Source organism: Camarhynchus parvulus, chromosome 3, assembly GCF_901933205.1.
Source record: "Camarhynchus parvulus chromosome 3, STF_HiC, whole genome shotgun sequence".
Lineage (NCBI taxonomy): Eukaryota > Metazoa > Chordata > Aves > Passeriformes > Thraupidae > Camarhynchus > Camarhynchus parvulus.
This window is the reverse complement of record NC_044573.1, coordinates 33,043,175-33,066,786: the sequence shown is the minus strand read 5'-3', so window position 1 is coordinate 33,066,786 and position 23,612 is coordinate 33,043,175. Positions and strand designations below refer to the sequence as shown.

The 23,612-nt window shown below is 39.4% G+C and overlaps 1 protein-coding gene across 1 annotated transcript in view; it reads left to right on the top strand.

The window, feature by feature from the left end:
* Positions 1–21,142, top strand: part of AHCTF1 (AT-hook containing transcription factor 1) — a 36,592-nt gene extending 15,450 nt beyond the window's left edge. Inside the window, 25 exon segments of the mRNA XM_030944460.1 lie at positions 740–868; positions 2,960–3,050; positions 3,137–3,226; positions 3,417–3,557; positions 4,328–4,432; positions 4,556–4,649; positions 4,961–5,084; positions 5,184–5,240; positions 6,402–6,548; positions 7,281–7,468; positions 7,642–7,786; positions 7,880–8,011; positions 8,553–8,700; positions 8,786–8,936; positions 9,477–9,584; positions 10,044–10,239; positions 11,111–11,305; positions 12,497–12,926; positions 13,446–13,545; positions 14,464–14,570; positions 15,747–15,907; positions 16,933–18,724; positions 19,487–19,620; positions 20,058–20,164; positions 20,678–21,142. Of these exon segments, the coding sequence (XP_030800320.1) occupies positions 740–868; positions 2,960–3,050; positions 3,137–3,226; positions 3,417–3,557; positions 4,328–4,432; positions 4,556–4,649; positions 4,961–5,084; positions 5,184–5,240; positions 6,402–6,548; positions 7,281–7,468; positions 7,642–7,786; positions 7,880–8,011; positions 8,553–8,700; positions 8,786–8,936; positions 9,477–9,584; positions 10,044–10,239; positions 11,111–11,305; positions 12,497–12,926; positions 13,446–13,545; positions 14,464–14,570; positions 15,747–15,907; positions 16,933–18,724; positions 19,487–19,620; positions 20,058–20,164; positions 20,678–20,864 (5,259 nt within the window). The 3' untranslated portion in view covers positions 20,865–21,142.
* Positions 21,143–23,612: the final 2,470 nt, after the last annotated feature.

The window sequence follows — 23,612 nt, the reverse complement described above, 5'->3', positions numbered from 1 at the left end:
TTTTGTAACTTTTCTCTTGCTGTGCTTTGAGTGTCAGAGACCACTTGATGCTCACGCTGCCCATCCACATGCATAGCTGCAGTCATATCCTGCCAGTTTCATGCAAATGGCACTGGAGGCATGAGCAGGGATTGAATGGCTGGAAAGGAGGAGTGTGGTGGAAGCTGGGGAAAGTGTTTACTTCTTTGTATGATGTGGAGTTAGGGTTTTGATCCCTGATGAATTTGAGCATGGAGAGAGGGAAAAGTGATTTAACTGTTGAGGAAGAAATGCGTGTTTTTTCTCTCAGCCTTGGCCAAATTCTAATTTCTGAGCCACTGCACAGCTTTTGACAAACCCTTTCAAATTAAGTTCCCGCTCACTAAATATACCCATAATACATCATCTTCCTCACAAACGAGCGCAGAGTCTTTCAAAGAGTGATTTGTAGTTGTATTTGTTTTAACCTCTTACAGAATGTAATTTGTGTCAATGTTCAGGGAAAAGCAAGGCCTGTATATTGACAGAGAGGCTGGAAAATACTTTCTTGCCTTCAACCTTGCAAGGGCCTTTTCTTCTGTAGGATATTTTTTTAGAAACTCAAACTGTTAGTGTTCTGCTATCTTTAAGACTCTACTTAGCAATGCTTACCAAAAATGCTAACCTAAAGCCTGCTGCTTCTAATGCAGCTTTCTGGCAGTCCAAGTGATCTTAGTGATTGAATGCTGTCTTAACCTGTGTGTTTTGATTGATGTTTCAGACCCTGAAGTTTTTGAAGAAATCTGGTCCTTTAATAAGTGAAGCCATCCGTGACAGCTACTCTCGGTGTCTTGTAGCTGGCTTGCTGTCTCCAAGACTGGTTGATGTCCAGCCATCCAGTCTGAGTCAGGTGGGTGTATGCTGGAAAATCCAGAGGGAAGTATATCCATCTTGTCTGAAGGCTGTAGAAGCTACAAGACCATGATTTTTGATTGCAAGTTGCTCTGAGAAGGAGGTTTTGGCATACAGTTAGCAGAAGTAATAATGTTCTTCTGACTGTGAGCAGCCCTGAGAGGTTTGTCTTCAGTGACCCGTCTGTAAATTCCATGCCCCAGGTCTGCATGCGGAAGTATTCAGTCAGTGCTGGGCTCGTGCATCAGAAAGCAGTTCTCCCTCGGCACAGCCTTCATCCTCTTCATGCCCTCAGTGTCTCAGAGCCTTGGGTGCAGGGCAGTAGGTGGCTCCGATGGTGCCTCCCTCAGATGTGCACTATTGCAAACACCAGCTTGCTGCACTAGACGTTATTTCCTTCCAAGGAAAGTGCTAACCGGTTATAGTGGTGCTCTCTACCTGACAACTGCATCACCACTTCCTCTCATTATCCCTTCATCAGGGAATTTCCCTTCCCTGCACCCTCTCAAACTGATCTTTACCTCTGTAGCCTTTGCCTTGAGCTGTGGTAGATTGATTTCCTCCTCTTAGACTGCCCTCTTGCTGCAGCACCTTCCTCACCTGTATCTCTCAACACTGCTGCATTCTGTCACCACAGTGGCTTCACACCCCTCTCTTCTGGGTTTTCCATTTTCAGTGCAGTAAACTTTGTTTCTCATCTGAAGGCTTTCATGAAAGAAGGAGCCTTTGTGATGAACGGCCCATCTTTCTCCAGGCAGGGTCAAAGCTGAAGGGTTCGATGGTCATCATGGAGTGGAGCAGCAAGCACTAGGAAGGGGAGAGCAGTCTTCTCCCTGCCTTCATCTTCCTGTCTGTGGGATTCTTCACCAGACTGTGGAAATGTGTCAGGAAAAATAACACTTCTGCATAGTGTGGCAGCTAAAACAAATTTGGCAAGCAGACTCAGCTTATTTTGCAAGCCTTATATAGGCTTTTACATTCTGATTAGATGTTCTCATGTCAACTCTGGTGTGAAATTATTTGGGATAGCAAGAAATTTTATGATGACCTTTACTGAATTGTGACTATATTGTTCAGACACTGCATTAAATAGGGATTGCTTTGGAATACTAGAAAGAAAAAATTCAGAATTAGGGTCAAATATCTTGGAACTTTGGTACCCTAAGTAGTATCTGGCACGTTTCCTTGTCTGAAACCAGACTTCAGAAAAAGATGGAAATATCCTGTATGTCTTCTAATATGTAGAAATTGCTCTTAAATGTCATGATTTTAGTTAGAATGCAAACCTTTAAAATTTGTTTAAAAAAATAGAGGAAAGAAAAAAAGAAAAATTTGTTGCAGGATCATTTCCCTTGAAATAAATATCTGAGCTTGAATAAGCTGCTACATTATTTCCCATGTGTGTGCATGCCTGTGTATTATCCTTCTCAAGGACTGCCATGGCATTAGAATACAGTAATTGAACAGGCTGAAATTCCAGCCCATTAGAATTGAAATGTTTATGGTACTTTATGGTACTTTACTTCTTTGTGGTACTTTAACAAATTGTAACTTAATGTTTTGGCTATTAACGCTGCTTCCTGTCTTGCTGCTTTCGGGAACTACTTGGCTTCAGCTTCACTGTTTGCATGCAAACACAGTGGTGTTTGCTCTGTCCCCTTCACATGTTCCTGATGGCAAAGGGGTGTGCTCAAAGTGTATAATGGGTATTAGCAGAGGATGTTACTGGAAATAGTTAATTGGGACTCTGTAAATGAAGAATGAAACCCTGAGGCACAGAAATGGAGACTGAAACTAGCCTGCATGAAGTTGAAATGTCAGAGGAAAACGTTCCTGTGTTCCTCAAACCAACAAGCAGTCCAGCCTGTGGCTGGAATGAGGAAAGAGTCAAGAATATGGAACTAGCAGCATTTGCAGCTAATGTCTGAATGGGTATCCAGTTAGAAGCAAACACTTCTGTCAGTGGCTCAGGTAGTGTCCGATTCAGAGCTCCTACATGGGTTACCAACAGAAACTGCAGTGTTTATCAAGGTGAGACTGAGAGGAAAAGTCTGTGAGGTTGTGATTTGCTTTTGTCTGTTCTGTTCAGGAGGAGCAGTTAGAGGCTGTGTTGTCAGCTGCTGTGCAGACAGGTTCTTTAGAAGTTCTGACGGGATGCATTAAACACTGGACTTCCGAAGGTAATGCTGCTTCCATTGTTTTTATGTTGTGTGTGTTTTGCTTAGAAATCGTGGCTTCATGTCCTTTTTGTTTTCTGTTTTTAAAGAGCAGCCAAGTTCTGCTGTAAATTTACGGTTTGTTCTTGAGTGGACGTGGAACAAAGTGATCTGTACAAAAGATGAACTGGACCAAATCTGTGAGTAGCGGTGTGGTGGTTTTTGAAACCTTGAGTCATCCTTTGTAAAGGATCTTCTTCAGTAGTCTGCCAGTGTATGCTGCTGGTTTTTTAAGTGGTTCTTTAAGTCTCTTGTGGTTGTTGAAGTGTTGAAGTTTGGAAGTGTGCAGTGGCTCTGCTGAGTGATGATTCAATATTTTTCCTTGACAAGGTGTTCCGCTGTTTGACGGCTCCTGCAACTTCATTGACCCGCAGACATTACAGTCCCTCCAGCACTGCCAGCTGCTGCTGAGCAACCTCAGCACAGTCCTGAACTGTTTCCTAACAGAAGCCCGAGAGCTTACTGAGAAAGGTTGGTGAGAGCACTGCTAGGCCTCTGGTCTGCTAGTTAACATTTGGAAGGATGCTTGGGTTGTAACTGAGGAGGCAGGAGCTGCTGTTGTTTTGGATGGTTGGGAGAGAGTTGGGTAGAGCTGGGAGGAGGGGTTTAAATCTGAGCAGTTGGGACTTTGATTTAAGCCACTTTGAGTTCAGGGGAGCAGCTTGTTGTGGAGTTCATGAGGCTGGGTAGGGGAGGCTACAGTGGTTCAGCATTGAGCTGAGTAAGCACCTGGGCAGCAATTGCAGCAACTGAGTGTGGTAATGCTGAGAAGTGTTCCTAATTGTTAGCTAGCAATTGATAGTTGTGTGCAAATTGCTGGGAAATACAATAGAAACTGAAATGAATAAAGCAATTTCCTTGAGGTTTTTTGGCTTCTGATTTTATAAATTCTTGTTGGCATGTTAAGGGAAAAAAGAGGACTATATATAAGAGGACTCTTTCGCTAAAATAAAAATCTCTGCTATGTGGAAAACATACATTTTCTTCCTTCCTTCCTTATGTAATAGATAAGACTATTATTTTTCAGTTTAATCTTTAGTGATTCCGTTTCTTTGTAGTGATTGGTTTTTGTTTTGAGTGTGAACAGTGATTTTTTTCCTTCAAATTCATAATTGATCCAGAGGGACAACTACACGTAAGAAGAGTTTCACCATGGTCTTTTATACTTTGTGTTTGTTTTGCTGAATGAAGCTTTGTAAAAAGGGGAGGAATATCCAAAACATCTTATGCCTTTTTTTCAGGTTTTACAGACTTGACAAATAAGCAGATGGTAACCAGCCTCATTTCTTTGTACGCACAAGTGGTGATCTGGTTCTGTCGATCCAGTCTCCTTCCTGAGGGTTTAGGTAAGCAGAGCCTGTAGTACCAAAACACTTGAGGTTGTGTCATTTCTGTTTGGTCTAGTCCAAAGTTTTAGTTGAAAAACGTTGTCTTACTTCTTTAACTTGCTTTTACTTTATCACCTGTAGATGATCACATGCATTTGTCCAGACCTTTCTACAATTACCCTCTGATTCAGAGCTACTATATGGGTCACCGAGAGAAACTTGAGCGTTTATCAAGGTAAGACTTGGAGGAATTCTCTAGAAAACTGCCACTGTTAGACTGTGTGAGAGTGGTTATTTTTGCAGTTAAAACCCTTTGTCTGCACTCCTTGGCATTACACAATGTAACAGAGCATGAAAGCAAACCTGGAACCCAAAAGGTCATTCTCTCTTGGGCAACTCTTCTCTTGGGTTTATGCGCTGGACTCCTTAATGAATAAGTTCGTTGTGAGCTAAGGACCATCTTTGCTGTAACTCTGAAATCTGTGCCACTGAGAGGCTGGAATGAGTGTTTTGCTCTGTGCAAGCCCTTGCTCCCTTTTGTTGCAGAGGCAAATGGGATTCTGATTGCTTGATGATTGATGGAATGGTTTCCCAGTTGGGAGAGGAAGTGGAAAAGTTGTGGCGGAGAGATGAAGGCGGCACTGGGAAATACCCACCTGTTAGTTTACATGTGAGTGTTCTGTTCACTGAAAACCCCAGCAGCAGTCCCCTAAAGCTAATGATGGTGGAAGACAGGAGCATTAGAAAACCTTTTCGTCTTTCATTTCAGGCATTGCTGGATCTCTATTTGCTGGAAAGCATTGAAGAAAGCGACAAACATGCAATTGTATCCTTTCCAGATTCTGTCATTACTTCTTCAGTGTGCGCACATAAAAGTTTTTCATACTTGTCACCTCTGTGTGGTTAACAACACTTTTAAATTTATGCCTCAAACACAGTGTGAGTGAACACATTTATAATAGAATTAAGTCCTTGACAGAAGCATTGCTTAATTTCTTTCTAGATTGGAATTTTTCTGATTTCTTTTTTGTATGTTTTGTTGCAAAGTCTTTTCTCATATGAGAAAACATGTTCTCTAAGTTGTATTCAAGATAAAAACCTCACTTAGTTCTTCTCAAATTTTAACGCAGTTACCAATTTTTCAAGACACCCCTATATGTAGCATATGACTGCTTGTTAGTATGGTGCCCTAAAATGTACTGGTTCAGAGCAAAAGGGTTTATAACAGTGGTTTTCCAGTTTCTGATTTTTGCCAAAATCATTTGTTTCCCAGCCTTGCTAACAGTGTTTGGTTTTGGGTTTGTTTTGTGTAAAAAGTGCACTGGATATTCATTGGCGGAAACCTAATTTTTAGGCTGCTGAAACATGCAGCATTACCTTTGTTGTTTTTTGGCTAAGCCAAGAGTGGGGCCAGGAGAGCAAAGGGGTTAAAAATGCTTGTAGTCCCAAGGTGCCTCACTCAGACATTTTCTTAACATGGGATGTCAGAAAGGGAAGGTAACACTTTCAGTGAGGGATCCACATGCAGTTTTAAACACTGTTTCAGTCAATGCTAATTTGAATTGTAAAGGCACCATAACATGTGTTGGTTTTGTGAAGACAGGAAATGAGGAGAAGAACACAGCTGTAGAACTTGTTTTCTTTAATAATTAAGCATTGGATGTTGAGTGTCCAACTGGTAGCTTCACTGACAGAAGCAGAAGCCTGGGTTTGTAACAGCAATATATAAATACCCAATATCTTCCTTTTTGATTGCCTTACGGAAATCCACAAGTGTTTCTTTCTGGAAGTATATTCAGAATACAGTTTTAAGATTAGGGCCTGACTATTGCTATAATGGGCTGTAATAGCTTAAAATGGCAAGATCATACTTTGGGATGTTCTGCTTTCTGCTATTTTCATGTTCTTATTTCATTGTTTTGCTAACTGTAATGTGATACAAGTTTTTGGTCTTAGCAATTTATTCACCTTAATTAGATACTCTCAGACAATTTACTTGCTGCTGGATATTATGCATTCCTTTCCAAATAAAACAGAAACTTCAATTGACTCCTTTCCAACTGCCTTTGCTATCCCTTGGGGTCTTGTTAAGCTGATTCAAGGGTTTTGGCTTCTAGATCACAATGATTATGAAGTAAGTATGAAACAGTTGAGTTAGACACACATGGCACTGCAGAGCTGTAACCAATAAAAATATTTTTTAAATTGTTACTTAGGTATAAGGAGCTATCGAAGCATTGGAAGCTTTTTTTTAACACTGGTCTGACATCTTCAGCAACAAGTTATGATTTGAAATTTTGCTTTAACTACTTTAACAGGAAATTGATTGAAGCAAAGGAGTAATCAATACTTAATATTTGAATTTTCAAAGCTGTCTATGGTTAAGTTTTCAGCAGACTGCTTGGGCACGGTTTCTAGAAGAGTGTTTTGGGTACTTGAAGCATGGAAGCTGTGATGGTAACAGGAACATTTGGGATAAAAGACTGCAGGAGTAACTTTTCGACCTCATAGCTATTCTTCCTGATACTGAATGTTGTTCTTGTCACTGTGCTAATACGACCAATTTTTTTACAGCGTAAGTTATCAAATAATGTATTTATTAAAAGTGATCTCTGTACACGGGGTTTTGTGAACTTAGAAAAATCTGAATTGTTCCTCTTAAAGCATTCACTTTGTTCTGGGTGTCTGATTTTTTTTTTCCTGCAAATACTGAAGAATTTTTACTGATGTGTCCTGGATCAAGTATTTTCATATTTAGACCTCTAAGTTGGTCTAACCCACGTCCAGCCTTGCTGCAGAAAGTTTTGACTCTTTGTTGCATGGGTGTGTGCATCTATGGTAATGAAGCTGCTCTCAACTTGTGCAGAATTCCCTGGCCCTGCTCTTCCATCCAGCTACACTCAAGACTGTGTCATGGCAACACATGAGGATAATCCAGTCCCTGATGTGCCAGGGAGAGCACAGGCGAGCCCTCAGGTACATGCAGATGATGAAGCCGTCGATGTCCAGCAGCAGTGAGGTGCGGCTGTTCCTCACCGTGCTGTTGTCCAATAGGTAAGGAAACCTCCCCTCTTTTGGCATTCACATCTTGGGAGATGTGGAGAACTGATGACACAAATGGGGCTCCCCTCCATTTCCTTTGAGCTTTGAATGGATGCCGTCGCTGTGGGGCATCTTTTTGGCCTCAGTGTTCCCATTCCTTTCCATGTCCCAAACCTTAACTGCAGGTGCATGGTGGAGGCTTGGGGTCTGTTGCAGCAACACACCACCAAGTTAAACATAGAAGAGCTGCTAAAGCACATGTATGAAATCTGTCAGGAGATGGGGCTGATGGAGGATTTGCTGAAGCTGCCCTTCACAGACACAGAAAAAGTGAGTTTGGAGAAGAAACAAAAAAAATCTTGTCTCTTTGGTAAGAGAAGAGGCAGAATCGTAATGAAGTTTGAAATGTGTTATTTCTCACAGGAGTGTTTGGAGAAATTTTTACAGACCAAATCTGGTATTCAGAACCATGAATTCCTCTTAGTCCACCATCTGCAGCGTGCCAACTACATCCCAGCACTCCAGCTGAATCAGTCCATGAAGGCCAATCTGATGGTAAGGGTAGCAGTCCTCCTGAGTGAATTAAGAATTAAAATTTACAGACCATGATTGACTCCAGTCAGAAGACTTTGTTTGCATCTGAGGAATAAATATATATCTTGTCTTTTCATTCAGTTCCTCAGATCCCTCTGTTATGTATGGTTTAGGTTATGGAAGTTGTTTGTGTTACTGGTTTCTGTGGAATGAAGAGTATGTTGTATGCCATGTCTCGTATCTGGCTTTTACCTGAGAGCAGTCTAGATGCTCCACAGGTAAAATCTGCCTTTTAGGTTGTAGTTATCAGTTTTGGAGTTGTTTGGAGTTTCTACGTTTTCGGGTTTTTTTACTAGCCTTCCTTGCACTTATATGAAACAACCCGGTAAAATTGGTGTCTGCTCCTGGGTGGAACACAGAACTTGCTGTGGCTCTGTGCGGGGGATTTATTCTCCTGTATCTGTAGAGCAAATTTAGGCCTTAGTTAGAAAGAGCAATTAGTTCTGTGCAATGAACTTCTGGTGAATTGTTAACTTCTTGCTGTACACATTTCCCTTGTCAGAATGATCGTGATCCTCGCTTGAGAGAGAGAGCAGTAGCCAGAAATTCTCTCTTAGACCAGTATGGCAAGATCCTTCCCACAGTTCAAAGGAAGTTGGCAGTAGAGAGAGCCAAGCCGTACCGTTTGCCTTCATCAGTCTTAAGAGAAGGTAATTTTAGAGAAGGGAACAAGGATGTGCAGCTGACCATCACTGTGAATACACAGGGCTGATACTTCTCCCTCTTGCTTTACAGTCCCAAGGCCAAAGCCATTATCAACAGCAACAAGGCAGGCTAATGCAGGAAATGTCCATACAAGAGCAACTTTCATTAGTAAAGTGTTGTCCAAAATTGGAGAAGTATGGTTAGGAAATGAGGAGAAAACAAATATCTCACGATATGATAGGTAAGCAGCCTTTTATAAAAGTTACACTTAATCTGCATGTGTGGAGAGGGAGGTGGAGAGAGAGTGAGTTGTAGGGGGAGAGAAAGAGATTTCAGTTTGAAATGTGTTAGTTTTTTGGTGGGAAGGTAGACATGAATAAAGCTTTTATTTTGCATTTCTGCACATATATAACAGCTAACAATCAATTCCTCAAGTGTAGTGTTTGGAGAGTTTCTCTGCTATGATAATCTCTCTACAAATGCGCATATTTATATTATGACGAATGTGTTTACAGTGTTTAAGAAGCTGAAACTCAAACTGTTTGTCACTACCATGAAGCTGTTGGTGTACCAACTTTTATAGACATATTTGTGTGATCACATAGTAATCTTTTACCAGTTCCTGCTTGGTTATTTAAAAATAAGCAGAATTAGTAAGAGTGGAGAAGAGGCTTATTGTCAGGTGATTGTCCTACATGGGATGTAGGTAAATAAACTTTAATTCTGATATGGCAGAACTTTGAGGGAATGAAAACCAATTACGTTTTCATTTTCCTTCTAGTCCTAGAACTACAGAGCCAGCAGTCAGTACACATCCTGTCCCTGGTGCAGAGTTGCCTGATGCATTTCTTGGGACACCTATTACAAAACTTTCTCAAAGATGTTCAAGGTATAGTAGATCTACAGACTTTATATTTCAAAATTGTATTGTTTATCATGTATATACATGTGCATGTGTGTATGCTTTTTTGGTTTACCAGGGGTTCTGTTGGATTTAGTGTTGTATCTCAAAGAAAAAGTCAACTTAGGGACAAAATTAGGTACACAATTTGAAATGTAGATGAGTTTTCTCCACTGCTGAGAATTAGGTCACTTGTGCAACATAAAATTGGGTATTCTTATGTCAGAGGCAGGGATTTAGGAAATTAGTTATGAAATGTAAAGAAGTAATGAAAAAAATGCTCCTAAGTGCCTGTCACTTGTTTGTGGGACTGATTGATCACCCCCTGCAGTGAGGTTGTATTTCTTGATCATCCAGTGTTTTTGTTCTGCATCATCTGAGATAATCACTGCATGCTTTCTTTCATTTATTTATTGATGTTCCTAGTGTAAAATGGTATTTTAACAGGTTGCTGGATTTGGTGGTTCGTCCTGTTCCTTCCCGCTCTGTGGCACAGGAGGAGAGCTGGCAGTCCCCGTGCAGAGCTTCCACTTCTTTTGTGGCATCCAGCCCCCTGAGAGCAAGTACACATCGCCCCAGCTCCCAAAACAATCTGCCAAGAGCATCAGAGCTGAATTTACTGGAAACTCCTCGTGTGGTCAAGGTTTGTATTTTAAAAAGTTAGTAGCAACCAACCAAATGAAAAACTTTTAGGTTTGTTTTAGGTGAAATCACCAAAGTGTTTAGTAGAAGGGCTTCTGGATTGAAATTTTCAGTATGCATGTGGTTATTACATACACAGCCCTTTTGGAAGCAGTAAGTTGGGAACAGTCTTTAAGCAGGAAACTTTAGTTCTCAGCTGATTGCAGTGGACAGCTTGTCCTATAGCTTTGTGAAGTAAATTTATTTTTATTGTGTGGAACAATTCCATCTTTTCACCTTCTTGTGAAGTACCATTCATACAACTGAACTAGCTTCATCCTCCTCTTTTGAAGCCTTTTCAATACTGTAAAACGATCTGAGATAACAACAGCTGAATGCTTCTGCATGAGGATGTGTAGGTATTTCTGTAGCAGTGTCACTTCCTCTTGTGTGCAGCTGAATAACTAAGGAAAAAAAGCTGTGTCCATTCCTTTGCAGAATGGCTGTCAGATGCAGCAACTGAAAACGCTACTGTGCAGAGTAAAGCTGTGTGCCTTTTATAAGAGCAGTGTAGGAATTGCAAAAATTAGTGGATAGGAGAGAACATTGCAGAAAAAAAGATATCATATCCCTATTTCCTGAAGAAGTAATTTTGAAAAATAACTTTTATTTTGTTGGCATTACAAAGACAAACAAAGGGAAATATAAAAAGCATGCATTTTTATCTTTAAAATGTTGGTATTTTTGGAAGAACAGTGCAAAGGCACAAAACTTTCTGCTGCTATAAACCCAGTTCACAGTGTAGGGTAATTATATTTTTGTAATTTAAGCACAGTCTTCTGTTTTGAAGATTTAACTGATTCTAAATTAAGCGTTTTTATTTCTTTTCCTAGAGAGCTAAAGTTTTGGCCACATCTTCCGGTTTTCCTGGGTTTACTCCTCAGTCTATTCTCAGGTCCAGTCTTCGCACTACACCCCTAGCAACTCCCTCTGCATCCCCAGGACGATCAGTTACTCCTCCTTTACGAGCAAAGGAACCTAGAATATCTTTCAGGGAAGAGAGCTCCCATGCAAAGTGGACTGTTGGGGTAAGCTGGCCTGCAGTTAGTGAGTTTTGCAGATGATGCTGTGATTTAATTTAGATTTATCTATATTCCTTACACTGAGAATCTGGATTGTGAATCAGAATGGCAGAATTTGGTCCAAAAAAAAAAGATTGTGTTATGGTAGACATTTTGTAACATGGTGTTCTTGCAGGAACTTACTCATAATAAACATCAGGGACCATGGTGGGTTTTACTCAGATGTTGTTCAGAATGTTAGTTCACCTTTCAGCTGTACCTTCTCAAATGGTAGTGTTGCAGGAAGGTAAGGAATATAGATGGAGCCTCTTGTTTGGGTTTGTTAAATTTTGTAAATTTAATATCTGTGAAAGTAACAAAAGTCATAAAGATGCATTGATTCTCAACCTGTCATTTTGCAGCATTGGGTTTACTTAAATGATGGTAAAAAGAGACTCCTGATGAAGAGAACTGTAGTGTTTTGTTCTCTCAGGCCTAAAGTTCTCGGGTTAGCTTCTTGCCTTGCACCAGGGATAGCATCCATGTAGTTTTCAAATGCAATGGGTCCATCTTGATCAACTGTGGTCCCTTCTGCTCCTGCAGCTGTGTAGCTGGATTCTGTGGTTCAGCCCATCAGCCAGTTGCCAGCATAATGTGCCCAAATGGGGGGCACAACGGGGGCATGTGCTGCTATCCCATGTGTGAGTAGCTCATGTATGTTACAAGGAGCTACTCAACTGTAACAAGATGTACTCTCTCCTGTATGAAATTCTTACTGATAGTGGCACTATGGCCAGATTAATTTGCTTGTTCCATGCCACAGGCATAGTTGAACACCAGCATATTTTAGTAGTGCATATGTGTTTGTTGAAAGGGCAAGCATAAAATAGAGAAATCTTGAGTTAGGGTTTTACTAGGCAAAGCTTTGTCTTCCTGAAAATACACTAGTAAACCCAGTGAAGAGCCTTGAGATGACATTGTGAGCAAGACTGATTTAATCTTAATTCTTCAATGTCATGGAAACTCAATAAGCAATCTAAAGTGTAATTAATTCTTACACTCAGCCTTAAATCTAAGATAAGGCTAGAAGGAGAATTAATTTTGCATTGCCTCACTAAGGGGACATGTGGAACTTAGAAATATCAGTATTTGTTGGGTTTTTCTGTTTTGCTTTGACAACAAGCAGACTCATGTTGCCGATTTGAACTTTTATTTTAGGTGACAGAAGATGATAAAGCACTATTTGGAGCTTCATCTGAGCATCATCAAGGCTTGGTAGAGGATGCTTGGTCTGAAAGCAGAACTAAACCAACTCTGTTTACTCTGAGCAGTCCTGGGGAAGATCATGCTGAATTGCAGGAGTCTTTAGAAAGCATACCTGGAGATGATTTGGAGAAGATGGATGTCAGCAAGGAAAATAGTAACTTCTCTGTCAGATCAGACCAGACTACTTTGGAGTATCATGATGCAAAATCACCTGGTGATTTTGAAGATGATGTCATCTTTATATCTGCTAAACCAGCTAATTCTTCCTCTGAAGAAACTGTTGATGTTCAAGAATTGGAGAAGGAGGAAGAAAGTGAGATGGTTGAATATAAACCTTTCCAGATAGAACAACCAGATCCTTCAGGGCAAAAAAAAGAAGCAGGTAAGTTTCATCCTGTGATAACCTAAGTTTCTGAATTTTTTTAATGTCTTCAAAATATTGACTTACTGAAGAGTGCAGCAATTAATTATGAGTTTTCACAAGTGCTCTAGGCTTTTAAAATTACCTCTATATTTTAAGTCCCTTTTTGGTATCCTGGACCTTATGAATGTATACTTTCCTTGGCTGACATCTTTTTGTGTAGTTGCAGCTGAAAGGCAACAGTGTGGGAGTTTTGAAAAGGATACATGTTTAAAACTTTGGCTTCTGGTTATGTTTTAGGAGTACTTCTGTAATTTGCAGGAATTTTTACATTGTTTGACTGAAATTATGCATCAGGCTTCCTGTTCTACTGGAAAGAAGAACACAGGCCATCTGTGCACTTGAAGTCTTGGTGGCATTATTTTGTTAAGTCCCTATCCTAGGTGAAATGCATAAAGGATCACTTTAAACTCATATGAGCAATTTAAAAGAAGTGATGTTGAGTGCAACAGGGAAGTCATCCATCTCTTCATTTTGTAGGATTTGTGGAAGAATCAAATGCTGAATATCAGACCCTTCCTGAGCATAAGCCAGTGTTTAAAGCTGCTGACGCTGCAACTTCTGGGGCTGGAAATGAAGGGTGAGCTTAAGAAGTAGATGCATCTTTGGGTTCACACAACATATATAGCTGCTGGCTTTTCTGTGTTTGAAAACTGATTGTGACCTGGGATTAGTTCTTTCCTGTGTTCTTATATGTAAGGGCCTGTCTATTCCATTCTGTCTGTGACCAAAAGTAATCTGGCATGAATGTATGAATATTGACTAGCTGTCAATTTGAGCCTTTTTTCTCAAATCATAGCAGACCACGAAGTATGATGATAAAGACTTCATTCAACAGTCCCATACAGACCTTGTGAGAGTTACTAAGCAGATACTGTGAACATAAGCCCTGGATTTTTTTTTCTGAGAATTGTGTAGTTAAAAATGAATCCTGAGATACCTGTAACTTCAGTGGGTTTATTTTGGAGTTTGAGTGCTTTCTGACAGTATTTTTTACACTTAATTTTTGTTTTCTGTGTGTGCTCAACTAGCATCTATTTGTTTATGGAAAGGGAAGTAGTTTTCTCACCAGGTACTTTAAAAGCTGCAACTGCTGAGTGATAAAGACAGAATGTCAGCAATGAGAGAACCGTTAATTTCAAGTGGTAACTTTCACCTGTACTGACTTATGTTCAGTTGGTTCTGAACCTCTTATTGTAGTTGCCTTCTTTCTACAGAAGACAAATAATAAATCATTCTGTAATACACCTCTGCTATATTATTATCTAGTGTTGGATCGCTGGAAAGAATGTTAAGTACTTGATTGATTGCATAAAATGAGTTACAAAGTGAATTACGAATTGAGTCACAAATTGAATTATGTTGATAGAGAAATTCCTAATTTTTCTTGGTTTTTTTGTGATCTGAAACTTGAAGATGTTAGAGTGAGAAAGTAACTTGTAAAGCTCTTAAAGGTGTGTTTTCAAGCTTTATGATGAATTTCTCTCTTTTCATGAAGTGCAACAACCTACCAGGAGTCTGAAATGACCTCTTCATCAGAAGAAAAAGCCATACTGGTTGCAACAAACCCACAGCTCGCTAAATCCCCGGAGGAAGACAGTGAATGTATGTTGGAAATGTTCTGTGTGGTAGGGTAGCAGAGCTCAAGTGAATGTGTAGTTTGCCATACCACTGTAGGTGTCTCAGATTGAAATAGTGGTAGCATGTTACTGCTAACTTTCATTAAACTGTAGAGAGAACACGCTCCTTAAAGAAAGTCTTTGGAGAAAGTGCATAGTGAATCTTCTCATTCTTGATCAAAATGTTGAGATGCTGGTAGAACTCAAAGTATTATAAGGAGAGATCAGTGTTTATTTAATGTTGTACACCACTACCAATTTGTGTGCCATGGGATGTGCTGCTTGATTTACTATTTTAAAAGATGATGCATCCTCAGTATTCAGACTGAAGCAACCATCTACCAGTGTGCCTTTCCAGCCACATTTTCCTCTTTTTTTCCCCTCCATGGGGCTGATTTTCTCCTTCTTCCTTGCTGTGGGGCTGCATCCTTTACCCAGTCTGTAGTTGTCACAGTTTAGACCCAGTCGACAACTGAGCCCCACACAGCCACTCACTCATTTCCCGTGGGTGAATGGGGGAGAGAATCAGAAAGCTAAAGGTGAGAAAATTCATGGGTTGAGATAAAGACACCTTAATAGGGAAAGCAAAAGTCTTGCATGCAAGTCAGGCAAAACAAGGAATTCATTCACCACTTCCGATTGTCAGGCAGGTATTCAGCCATCCCCAGGAGAGCAAGAAAATGGGTTGTGGGAAGGAAGACAAGAACCATAACTTCTAATGTCTCCTACTTCTTTCGTTCTTTCACCTGCCTTTTATGCTGAACATGATGCCATATTTTATGGGATGTCAGTTGGGGCCAGCTGTCCTGGCTGTGTCCCCTCCCATCTCCTCGTGCACCCCCAGCCCACTCACTGCTGGCATGGTGTGAGAAGCAGGAAAGGCCTTGGCTCTGTGTGGGCACTGCTCAGCAGTAATTAAGACATCCCTGTTATCAACACTGCCTTCAGCACAAATCCAGAATAGAGCAGTACCAGTTATTATGAAGAAAATTACTATCCCAGCCAAAACCAGCACAACAGATTTAGCTTTTGGAGAAAGCCCAATATATGTGGCAGGATGGCGAACCATATTGTTTGCTCTTGCTAGCTCTGTTACTTCTTTTTGCTCAAACTTACATCATTTATATAAAGGTTAAGATAAAATTACATAAATCTCTTCTAGCTGTGATAAGTATCCTTGACAATGAGGACATGGTCAGTGCTCCGTCTCAAAATCGCCTTGAGGGCAAGTGTGTGGATTTACCTGAAGAATGTAACCCTGAAGCAGCTGAAGCTGAAGAAGTCCCTGTTTCTAACAATCCTCCAAAAACTGAGGAAATCAATGTAAGTAAACTATTTTCCCATTTTCTACACAATAGAACAGTTTGCAAATTGAGGACAGACCTGTTCTACTGACAATTTGGAGATACTCAAAAATGTGTCTGTTTCTTGAGCTGCTTAACACAAGTTTAAAATCTCAGTGTTGTATAGATAGATATGTTTTTCTCTTCTGCATTCTCTGTTCCTATGGGAACATGAACGGGACCTGTCAAGACTTAGGCCTTTGAGAGCAAACAAAACCAAAATAAAAGCCTAAAATATTTTTGAAACCAGCTAGGCATTGATTTGATTTACTTGAATTCAAACTTTATTTTACTTAAAAATAGTTTTAATGTTAAAGACAATAAGAAAGTTAAAGGAGTGCAGCTTCTTTGTACTGGTAACCAGTTGCCAAAGGACAAAAAGATGTGGGGACCACCGTCAGAATTATTTTGATGCTTAGGTCGTTTGTTCCTTCTTGACACAAAGAATTCCTAGTAATGAGCGCATTTTGTTGTCAAGATATTTCTTCAAGAGGTGGAGGTATTTAGTAACTATGTGTTATCTCATGCAATCCAAATGACTCCTCAAAGTGCAGTGTTGAGTTGTTGGATGTGATACCTGGCCAGTGTAAGTGCTGCTGTCAGAAATATCATGACTGAAGCTTTAAGCACTGGGGACCCAATTGTATTTTAGCCTGTCAGAGGCAGTGGGTCACTCTGGCTGTGGAGCAGTGCAGAGGGCACTGCAATGTGATGGGCACCCCTGGCTGCGTACACAGCTTGTGTTGGAAAACTGCTCCTGGTCATGGGCAGTGGCAAATGGTCAGTTCTGAAGAGAAATATCAGAAACAGAGCATGTGAATTGCACACAGGGACTGCTCTGATCCCTGTGCTTCAAATACATGAACTCTCAGCTGGAGTACAAAAGCACATTGTTTCACATTCAGGGGTGGTCTTAAGGGAACTATCCTCAGTTTCATCTAGCTCAGTGTGAAGTTAGTCTGTTTGGTATTGAATAAAGTATTAACAGCCATTTTTTAACTTTAGGTTATAGAAGATACCTCAGAACCAGCACCTGAAACATCACCATATAGTGAGCTAGATCCATCAAGTGTTCTTCATTATAGCTATGAAAATATAGAGAAACAGTTTGCATGTGATTTGCCTGATAATAAAGATAGTGAATGTGATGCAGCTGAGGGAGATGGAGACCTTTTTCTATCTCAGAATAATTTTACCCTAGTTTTGGAAGGAGAAGAAGGGGAAGCAGAGATGGGAGACCCTGCATCAGTAGATGCTTCTAAACCAGATGACACAACAACAGAAGAAAGGCCTGTGACCAATTTAGGAAATACTGAAAGCCAGGAACATGTTACAAACTCAGTGTCCACTGTAACTGGTGATCAGGAATCTCAAAATATTGCAGAGTCACTCCCATATGTGCCTGAACCTATTAAGGTTGCCATTGCTGAGAACTTACTGGATGTAATCAAGGACACGAGAAGTAAAGAATTTACATCTGAAGTTGTAGAACAATCAATTCATGAAACCATAGGTAAAAAGGTAACTAGATTCCAGAAGGCAAAAGCTCCCTTAACACCTGTGCTAGAAGCAGTGGGAGAGGAAACCAGCAGACATCATTATGGCACTGCTCCAAGAACACGCACAAGGGGACAGCTGGGTAGAAGTCTGGGTGTTCTGTCAGCAGACGCTCAGCAGCTACTGAAGACAGACAGCCCTGCTCTGCTTGGGCTGTCTCCTCGGAGAAGTACCAGGCGAACAAAAGAAGCACCTGAGACTCCCAGGCTCCAAACAGAGGAAAATGCTCAAGAGGAGCAAACACCTGTGACACCTGTTACTCCTAGGAGAGGTAGGAAACCTAAACTGTCTAATTTAGAAAAAACAGAGAGCAGCCATTCTGATGGACAAGCCTTGTCTGACAGTACACGGCCTATTACTCCTAGAAGAGGATCAAGGAGAGCAAAGGAGGCTGCATCTGAACTCCAAGAAGAGGCTAATGAGGAAATGCCTCTTGCTGAAGGCAGTGTTACTGCTTCTTTCGCTTCCAGAAGGACTAAAGGAGGAAAAAGTTTAGGTGGAAATCCAGAAACTGGCAAGACTGATACTGATCATCAAGTAAAAACAGCAGTCAGTCCCAGTAGAAGTGCAAGAAAAATGAAAAGCTTTAGTTTACAGTTTACTGAAGATACTGTCAAGGATCAACAGGTGCAGCTTAGTGATCAACTCCTTTTACCTGTGCCAAGTAAAAGAGGCAGAAGAAGAAAGATTAGTTCATCAGAAGTTTCAGAAAATTCTGATCTTGATGTGTCTAAATCATCGATTCCTCAAACAGAATTTAAACTTCCTGTCACGCCTAGAAGAAGTGCTAGGAAGGCGGCACAAAACTTCGTGGCAGACCAAGAGTCTACCTCTTCTCAGGAAGATGTACATTCAGGTGTGAAAGTAGAAGCCCTTGATACTCCTAAGAGAAAAACTAAGAGAGTGCCACAAGAGAACCCAGAAAAAGTGAATACTCATGAACAAACTCCTGCAGAACCAAGCGAGGAGCCACCCACACCCAGGACCACAGTGAGGACAGGGCGTCGGGGCAGGAAGAGGAGATCAGTGTCAGAGGAGACCTCCCAGGAACCTGGGGATGTTCCTTTGCTGCTGGAAGACATAAACCCCTCAGGACATGATCAGACATCTAGAGCTCTGACAGATCGGGTTACAAGGACCAGATCCCGCAGGACTGCCATCCATCAGAAACTGTCTGTTGAGGAAAATGAGGCTTTCCTTTTCTCTCCTCCTCTCACAAAGCTGACAAAGAAATTTGAAGGTAGGTGCAGTATGTTTATATACAAAAGAGGGCATACCCTCTTCTTTAAACCACTGAAAACAAACTGTGAGGATGGCTTTAAATATTGTAAAGAATGTAAGCATGCAAAAGAAGAAGTTTGCCAAGAGGCAGTTCACCTTTTGGCTGAAGTCTGTGTGACTGCCTGCTTAGTTCTGGTAGAAGCAGATTATGAAGCTGATCTAAGCCATGAAATTAAATTTAAGCTATATTTTTGTAAGGAACTTAATTTTTGTCACATTTTGAAAACCAGAGATTATTTGTGAATATGTGATTGCCGCCCCTCCTCCCCCAACAGAGAAATAAAGGATGTGCGTTTTCAAATTCTGTTCTGTTTTCAAGTTCAGATGTGCTGCATCTTGCAACAAGCTGTTTAATTATGTGATTCTTTTTCATGAGTGTATACTTTGTCAGTGAAATTACTGTACACAGGAGTTTTTTAATCAGAGTACATGATAATTTTTTTAAAATGTATAAGGACTGTTGATGGCTCTGGAGTATAATGTCTTTGATTATGTAGGTGCAGGTAAAATCACTACATTGCCTTAGTTTTGTTTCACTATTTTTATGCTAAAAGAATGAATCCAAAGAGGCAGTTACTGGGGGAAAAATGCCTTTGCATGGAGTGTTTATAAAGCTGATTGGACCTTTATTTTGGGAAGCTCTTACTTGTCAGCTGTAATTTAATATTACTGTCCCTCATGTATAGTGTATGTGCATGCTAACAATGCTTTGTCATTTTAGCTGGAAAAACAGACCATCCTGTGCAGTTCCAGGATTTAGACCCGGATTTGTCTTCTCAATTTGTCTTTTCACCCCCTCTTTTGAGATCAAGGAGAAAAACTGTAGCTAGCATTTCCCGAATTGTGAAAGAAGCAGTAAGTAAAATCTCTAGTTGTCCCATGTTCTTGATTTTAATTCTGTACCATTTTTTGAGATCATGCTTTGCCCTTTTCATTGGAAGCATATCTAAGAAGAGCTTTAAATGAATCAGCTAAAAATTTTATTGTTTTTCTTCATGAAAACTAGCTACAAAAGTCAGTTTTGAATCTATGTAAATCAAGAATTGATATATACTGTTTTGCTTTTAGCAAAAGGCACAGCGGCTCTCTTTAAACTTACTTCGTATGTTATCTGTTAATTGCAGAATTTTAACTTTTAGGATGGTAAAATAATTTGATGTGGAAGGTTTATTTTGCAAACAAAGGGTACTTTTGGAAATAACTTTGGCATGATTTCGTAATGAAAAAAAAATATTATTCCATGGAAGTCTAAGAACTTGTTCATGAGTAACGTTTTTGTTGTCTTAACATAGGAGCTTCCAGCTAAAGAGGAAGAGGATACCAAATCCATAGAGGCTGGGGTAAAGCAAAAATTGAAGAGAGGTAGAACTCCAAAATCAAAAATGAAGAAAGGAAGCAAGTATGAAATCAGTTTTGAACAGTTATTTGCATTTCTTAATGTGATGGTGGCTCAGCTGTTAAGTGCTTAACTACTTCTTCCTCACTTGGCTGGTCAGGTCTTCTCTCACTCCATCAGCATGTCCAGCTTGCTGGTCTAATAGGCACCTTTCCCGGGAACTTTTAAGGGTTTGGTTTGCTAATGGAAACGGAAGAGGGAAGGAATAGAAAAGGGCAGGTGGATACTAATTGCAGTGATGACATTGCAATGCTCTTACATTGTCTTATTCCACCTTATGAACTCAAACTCTTCTAGTTTAGCTTCTCATACAAGGTGGAAGATGGCCAGACAAGGAATAAAGGGAATGAAAGCAAAACAAACCTGATTTATGTACCATTTTTTACCTTAATTCTATCTGCAAAGAAGCCCATGCATTTATTTTTTTAATTGAGTTTGGAATTCCACATCATTTTTTTCCTCAATTAAATACTGTTAGTACTGAAAAACTGATTTGATGCCTGTCCTTCTTTTCAGAACCACAAAAGATTCTTGGTCACCTCCACCAGTTGAACTAAAATTCATCTCTCCTTTTGGAAGTCCAGTGGATGGAACAAAAACCAAACAGAAAGAAACTACAGATGCAGCAGGGAAGACCCTAAGAAAGAACAAAAAAAGACTGTCTAATTTTCCAAAGCCAGTTGTGCGCCGGAAGATGCTGTAACTGTTTTTTTTAAGTTTATAATGTACGCCACTGTTTGTAAAGTCATCAAAATTGTGTGAATTAGTAAAAAGAAGAAAAATCATCTAATTTGGAAGAGATAATTTATATAAATTATTGTAAAATTTCATAAAAAATGGTCTTCAGTAAGTAACTCCATATGGAGTGTGATTTCCTCAGTCAATGCAGTTTTCTATTTTATATTAAGACTTCATACATTTATATAATATGTAAATACAGCTTATTTTAGGAATGTTAAATAAAAATGTATACTTCACAATGTGCTTACTGTCTGATAGCTTTTTGAGGGAATATTGGGTTGAATGACCTGTATTGCTCAGAACTTTTAATGTTGGTTTGTGGGAGTTACAGACTCCCAAAAGTGATTCCAGAAGCTTTTAAAAAGTTTGTTTAGAATTCCTGTAACAAGTAAACATTTTAAGCATACTAGTTTTAATTTTAAAATTATGTTTGACCTTCTGGCACAAATAATTGGACTTAAAATACAAACTGGTAATTCCTTACATTCACGGTTAAGTTGTACTGTATTGAAGTCAGAATGTAAACAATTGTGTTTTAAGCTGTGCAATATATTTTTTTTGTATTTGTCTTAAACTTTGGGAAAGCTGCTCTTTAGTTCATAAAACCAGATCACACCTCAGATGTGTCATTATTTCTTAAAATTTGTTGTCAGCAAAAAGTTAACTGTACAGATGGTGTGATGCTTACAATAGCATATCAGATTTAAAGGGATACTACCCAGATACTTTGAAATTTGAGCCAAAATTATTTTCGTAATTTGTCTGCTACTATAATTGAAATGCTTACTGTCTGTAAACATGCTTTGCAGTATTTGAAACCTGCATATCACAGTACTGAAAACCTGATGGTAAAGCCTATATAATAGTCTGAAAAAGGTACAAAAATGTACAGAAATCTTAGTTACAAACCATATTTTTGAATAATTATTTCATTAACAGTCTTGGGTTAAGGAGTATATGTCCCTATAAAGTTTCAATTTGTATAAATAAAGTCACAAACCTATTCTTTTAAAAGCAGACATGGAAGTACTATTTTGATGTGCAGTCTTTTAGACAATGGATTATTTTTCTGTATGTTAATTTATATATGGATGCAACTTTGAAGACTACAGAATGGTGGAACCTGATATTAAACTTTTCAATTAGTAAAAACTACTACAGTTATTTAAGATATAAGTTATTTATTAACTAATAGCTTGTACATAGTGAATGAATGTATTAATAACAGACTTAGCTTGTGAAGGAAGATTGTTCTGGGGCTGTGATTTTTCTATCTCAGAACAGATCATTCTAGAGAAGCGATTGCATGCACTTGAATATTTTTCTCCTTGGGGAAGTATTAATGACTGAATGAAAGCTTAAAAAAAAGTCAAAAGTTTAAAATGTGAAACTGGCAGTAAATTGAGACCTTTGAGTCAAGTTAGTAATTATTTTTTCTGTTTATTTTGTACATGAGTGACTATAAATATGGTCAAAGAGGAAAGGGAAGGGAAATTTAGCAATTTTTATATTTACATTTCTCAGAAGTGCAGTCAGTAGCTCAAAATGGAGTAAAAGGTCAAATTTTCAATATTGGAATAGAATACAGATGACAAATCTGACTTCTTTTTGTAGTGTGCAAGAGTATTTGTAAAATACTCTGATTATTGTCAAATTGAATTGACTGATGAAATCCTAGTGAAGATTGCTTAATAGGGTTTTAATGCATTTCTGTAATTTATACTTATATATGTATATTTTTTGTATGAAAATTATTTAGAAAAAATGAAAATATAGCATTAGCTGATTTTATTAGTTTTTAGCGTCTATTTTATTTACACCTCAGCTAAAATATCCTCATTTGTCTGTGCTTAGGAAGAAGGCAAGCAATAGCAAAATACAATTGGCAATAGATTTAATAACTTCCTAAAAGTTTGCAATTTTCTAGTTAACTTTTTACTTCAAAGGAGTTTTAATTATGTGTTGAAATGTTTTACTCTTTTTTCTCTTTTTTTGTAACTTGGATTTGGTGCATGGTTCTCCAGTGCAGGCCAGTTTCCCCAAGAAGCAGTTTAAAAAGGAGCCTGAGCATAATGTGTAACAAGGAGTGGGCACTGAGAAATTTGAGGGACATAGAAGGAAATGGAAGCAAAACCAGACACTGTGACTCTGTTTAGAGTCTGAGGAAAGGAAGAAGCTGGGGAACGGTGTTAAGGCACCAGCTCAAGGATGGGTTTATAATGGAGTGGAGAAAATAGACTTTATGTGGGTGCTTTCTGTGTAGGCTTGCTACATGTGTGAAAGATGAGTGGAAAAGAATTGCAGCTGTTTGCACATGGATCTGAGAGGGAGAGAGCAGTAGTGCCAGAGAAGGGCAGGAGGGACCTGTGAGAGGAGGTGGGATGCATTGTGGTGGATGGATGCAGAAAGCCTTGGGGGCATAGAGCTGAAATTTTGTAGCAAGCAAGGTGGGAATTTCACAGGAGCTACAGCTCATTGCTAAATGGAATATTCTGAAGTATTTCTATAGAAAGGGAAGTAATTCCTTGATTCCTTAATGTTTTTATCCCCTAAAGAGGTGCTGGATGGCTAAAAGCTGAAGCCAGATTGTGCATCTGTACCTTTGGGGTATAACCCCAGAGAAAAACTCCACTGGAAAGTTGACCACTGTGGGACAGCAGAATCTTAGCTTTCAGGAAGAATAAAATGGGGTGCAATGGCAGATTTTATT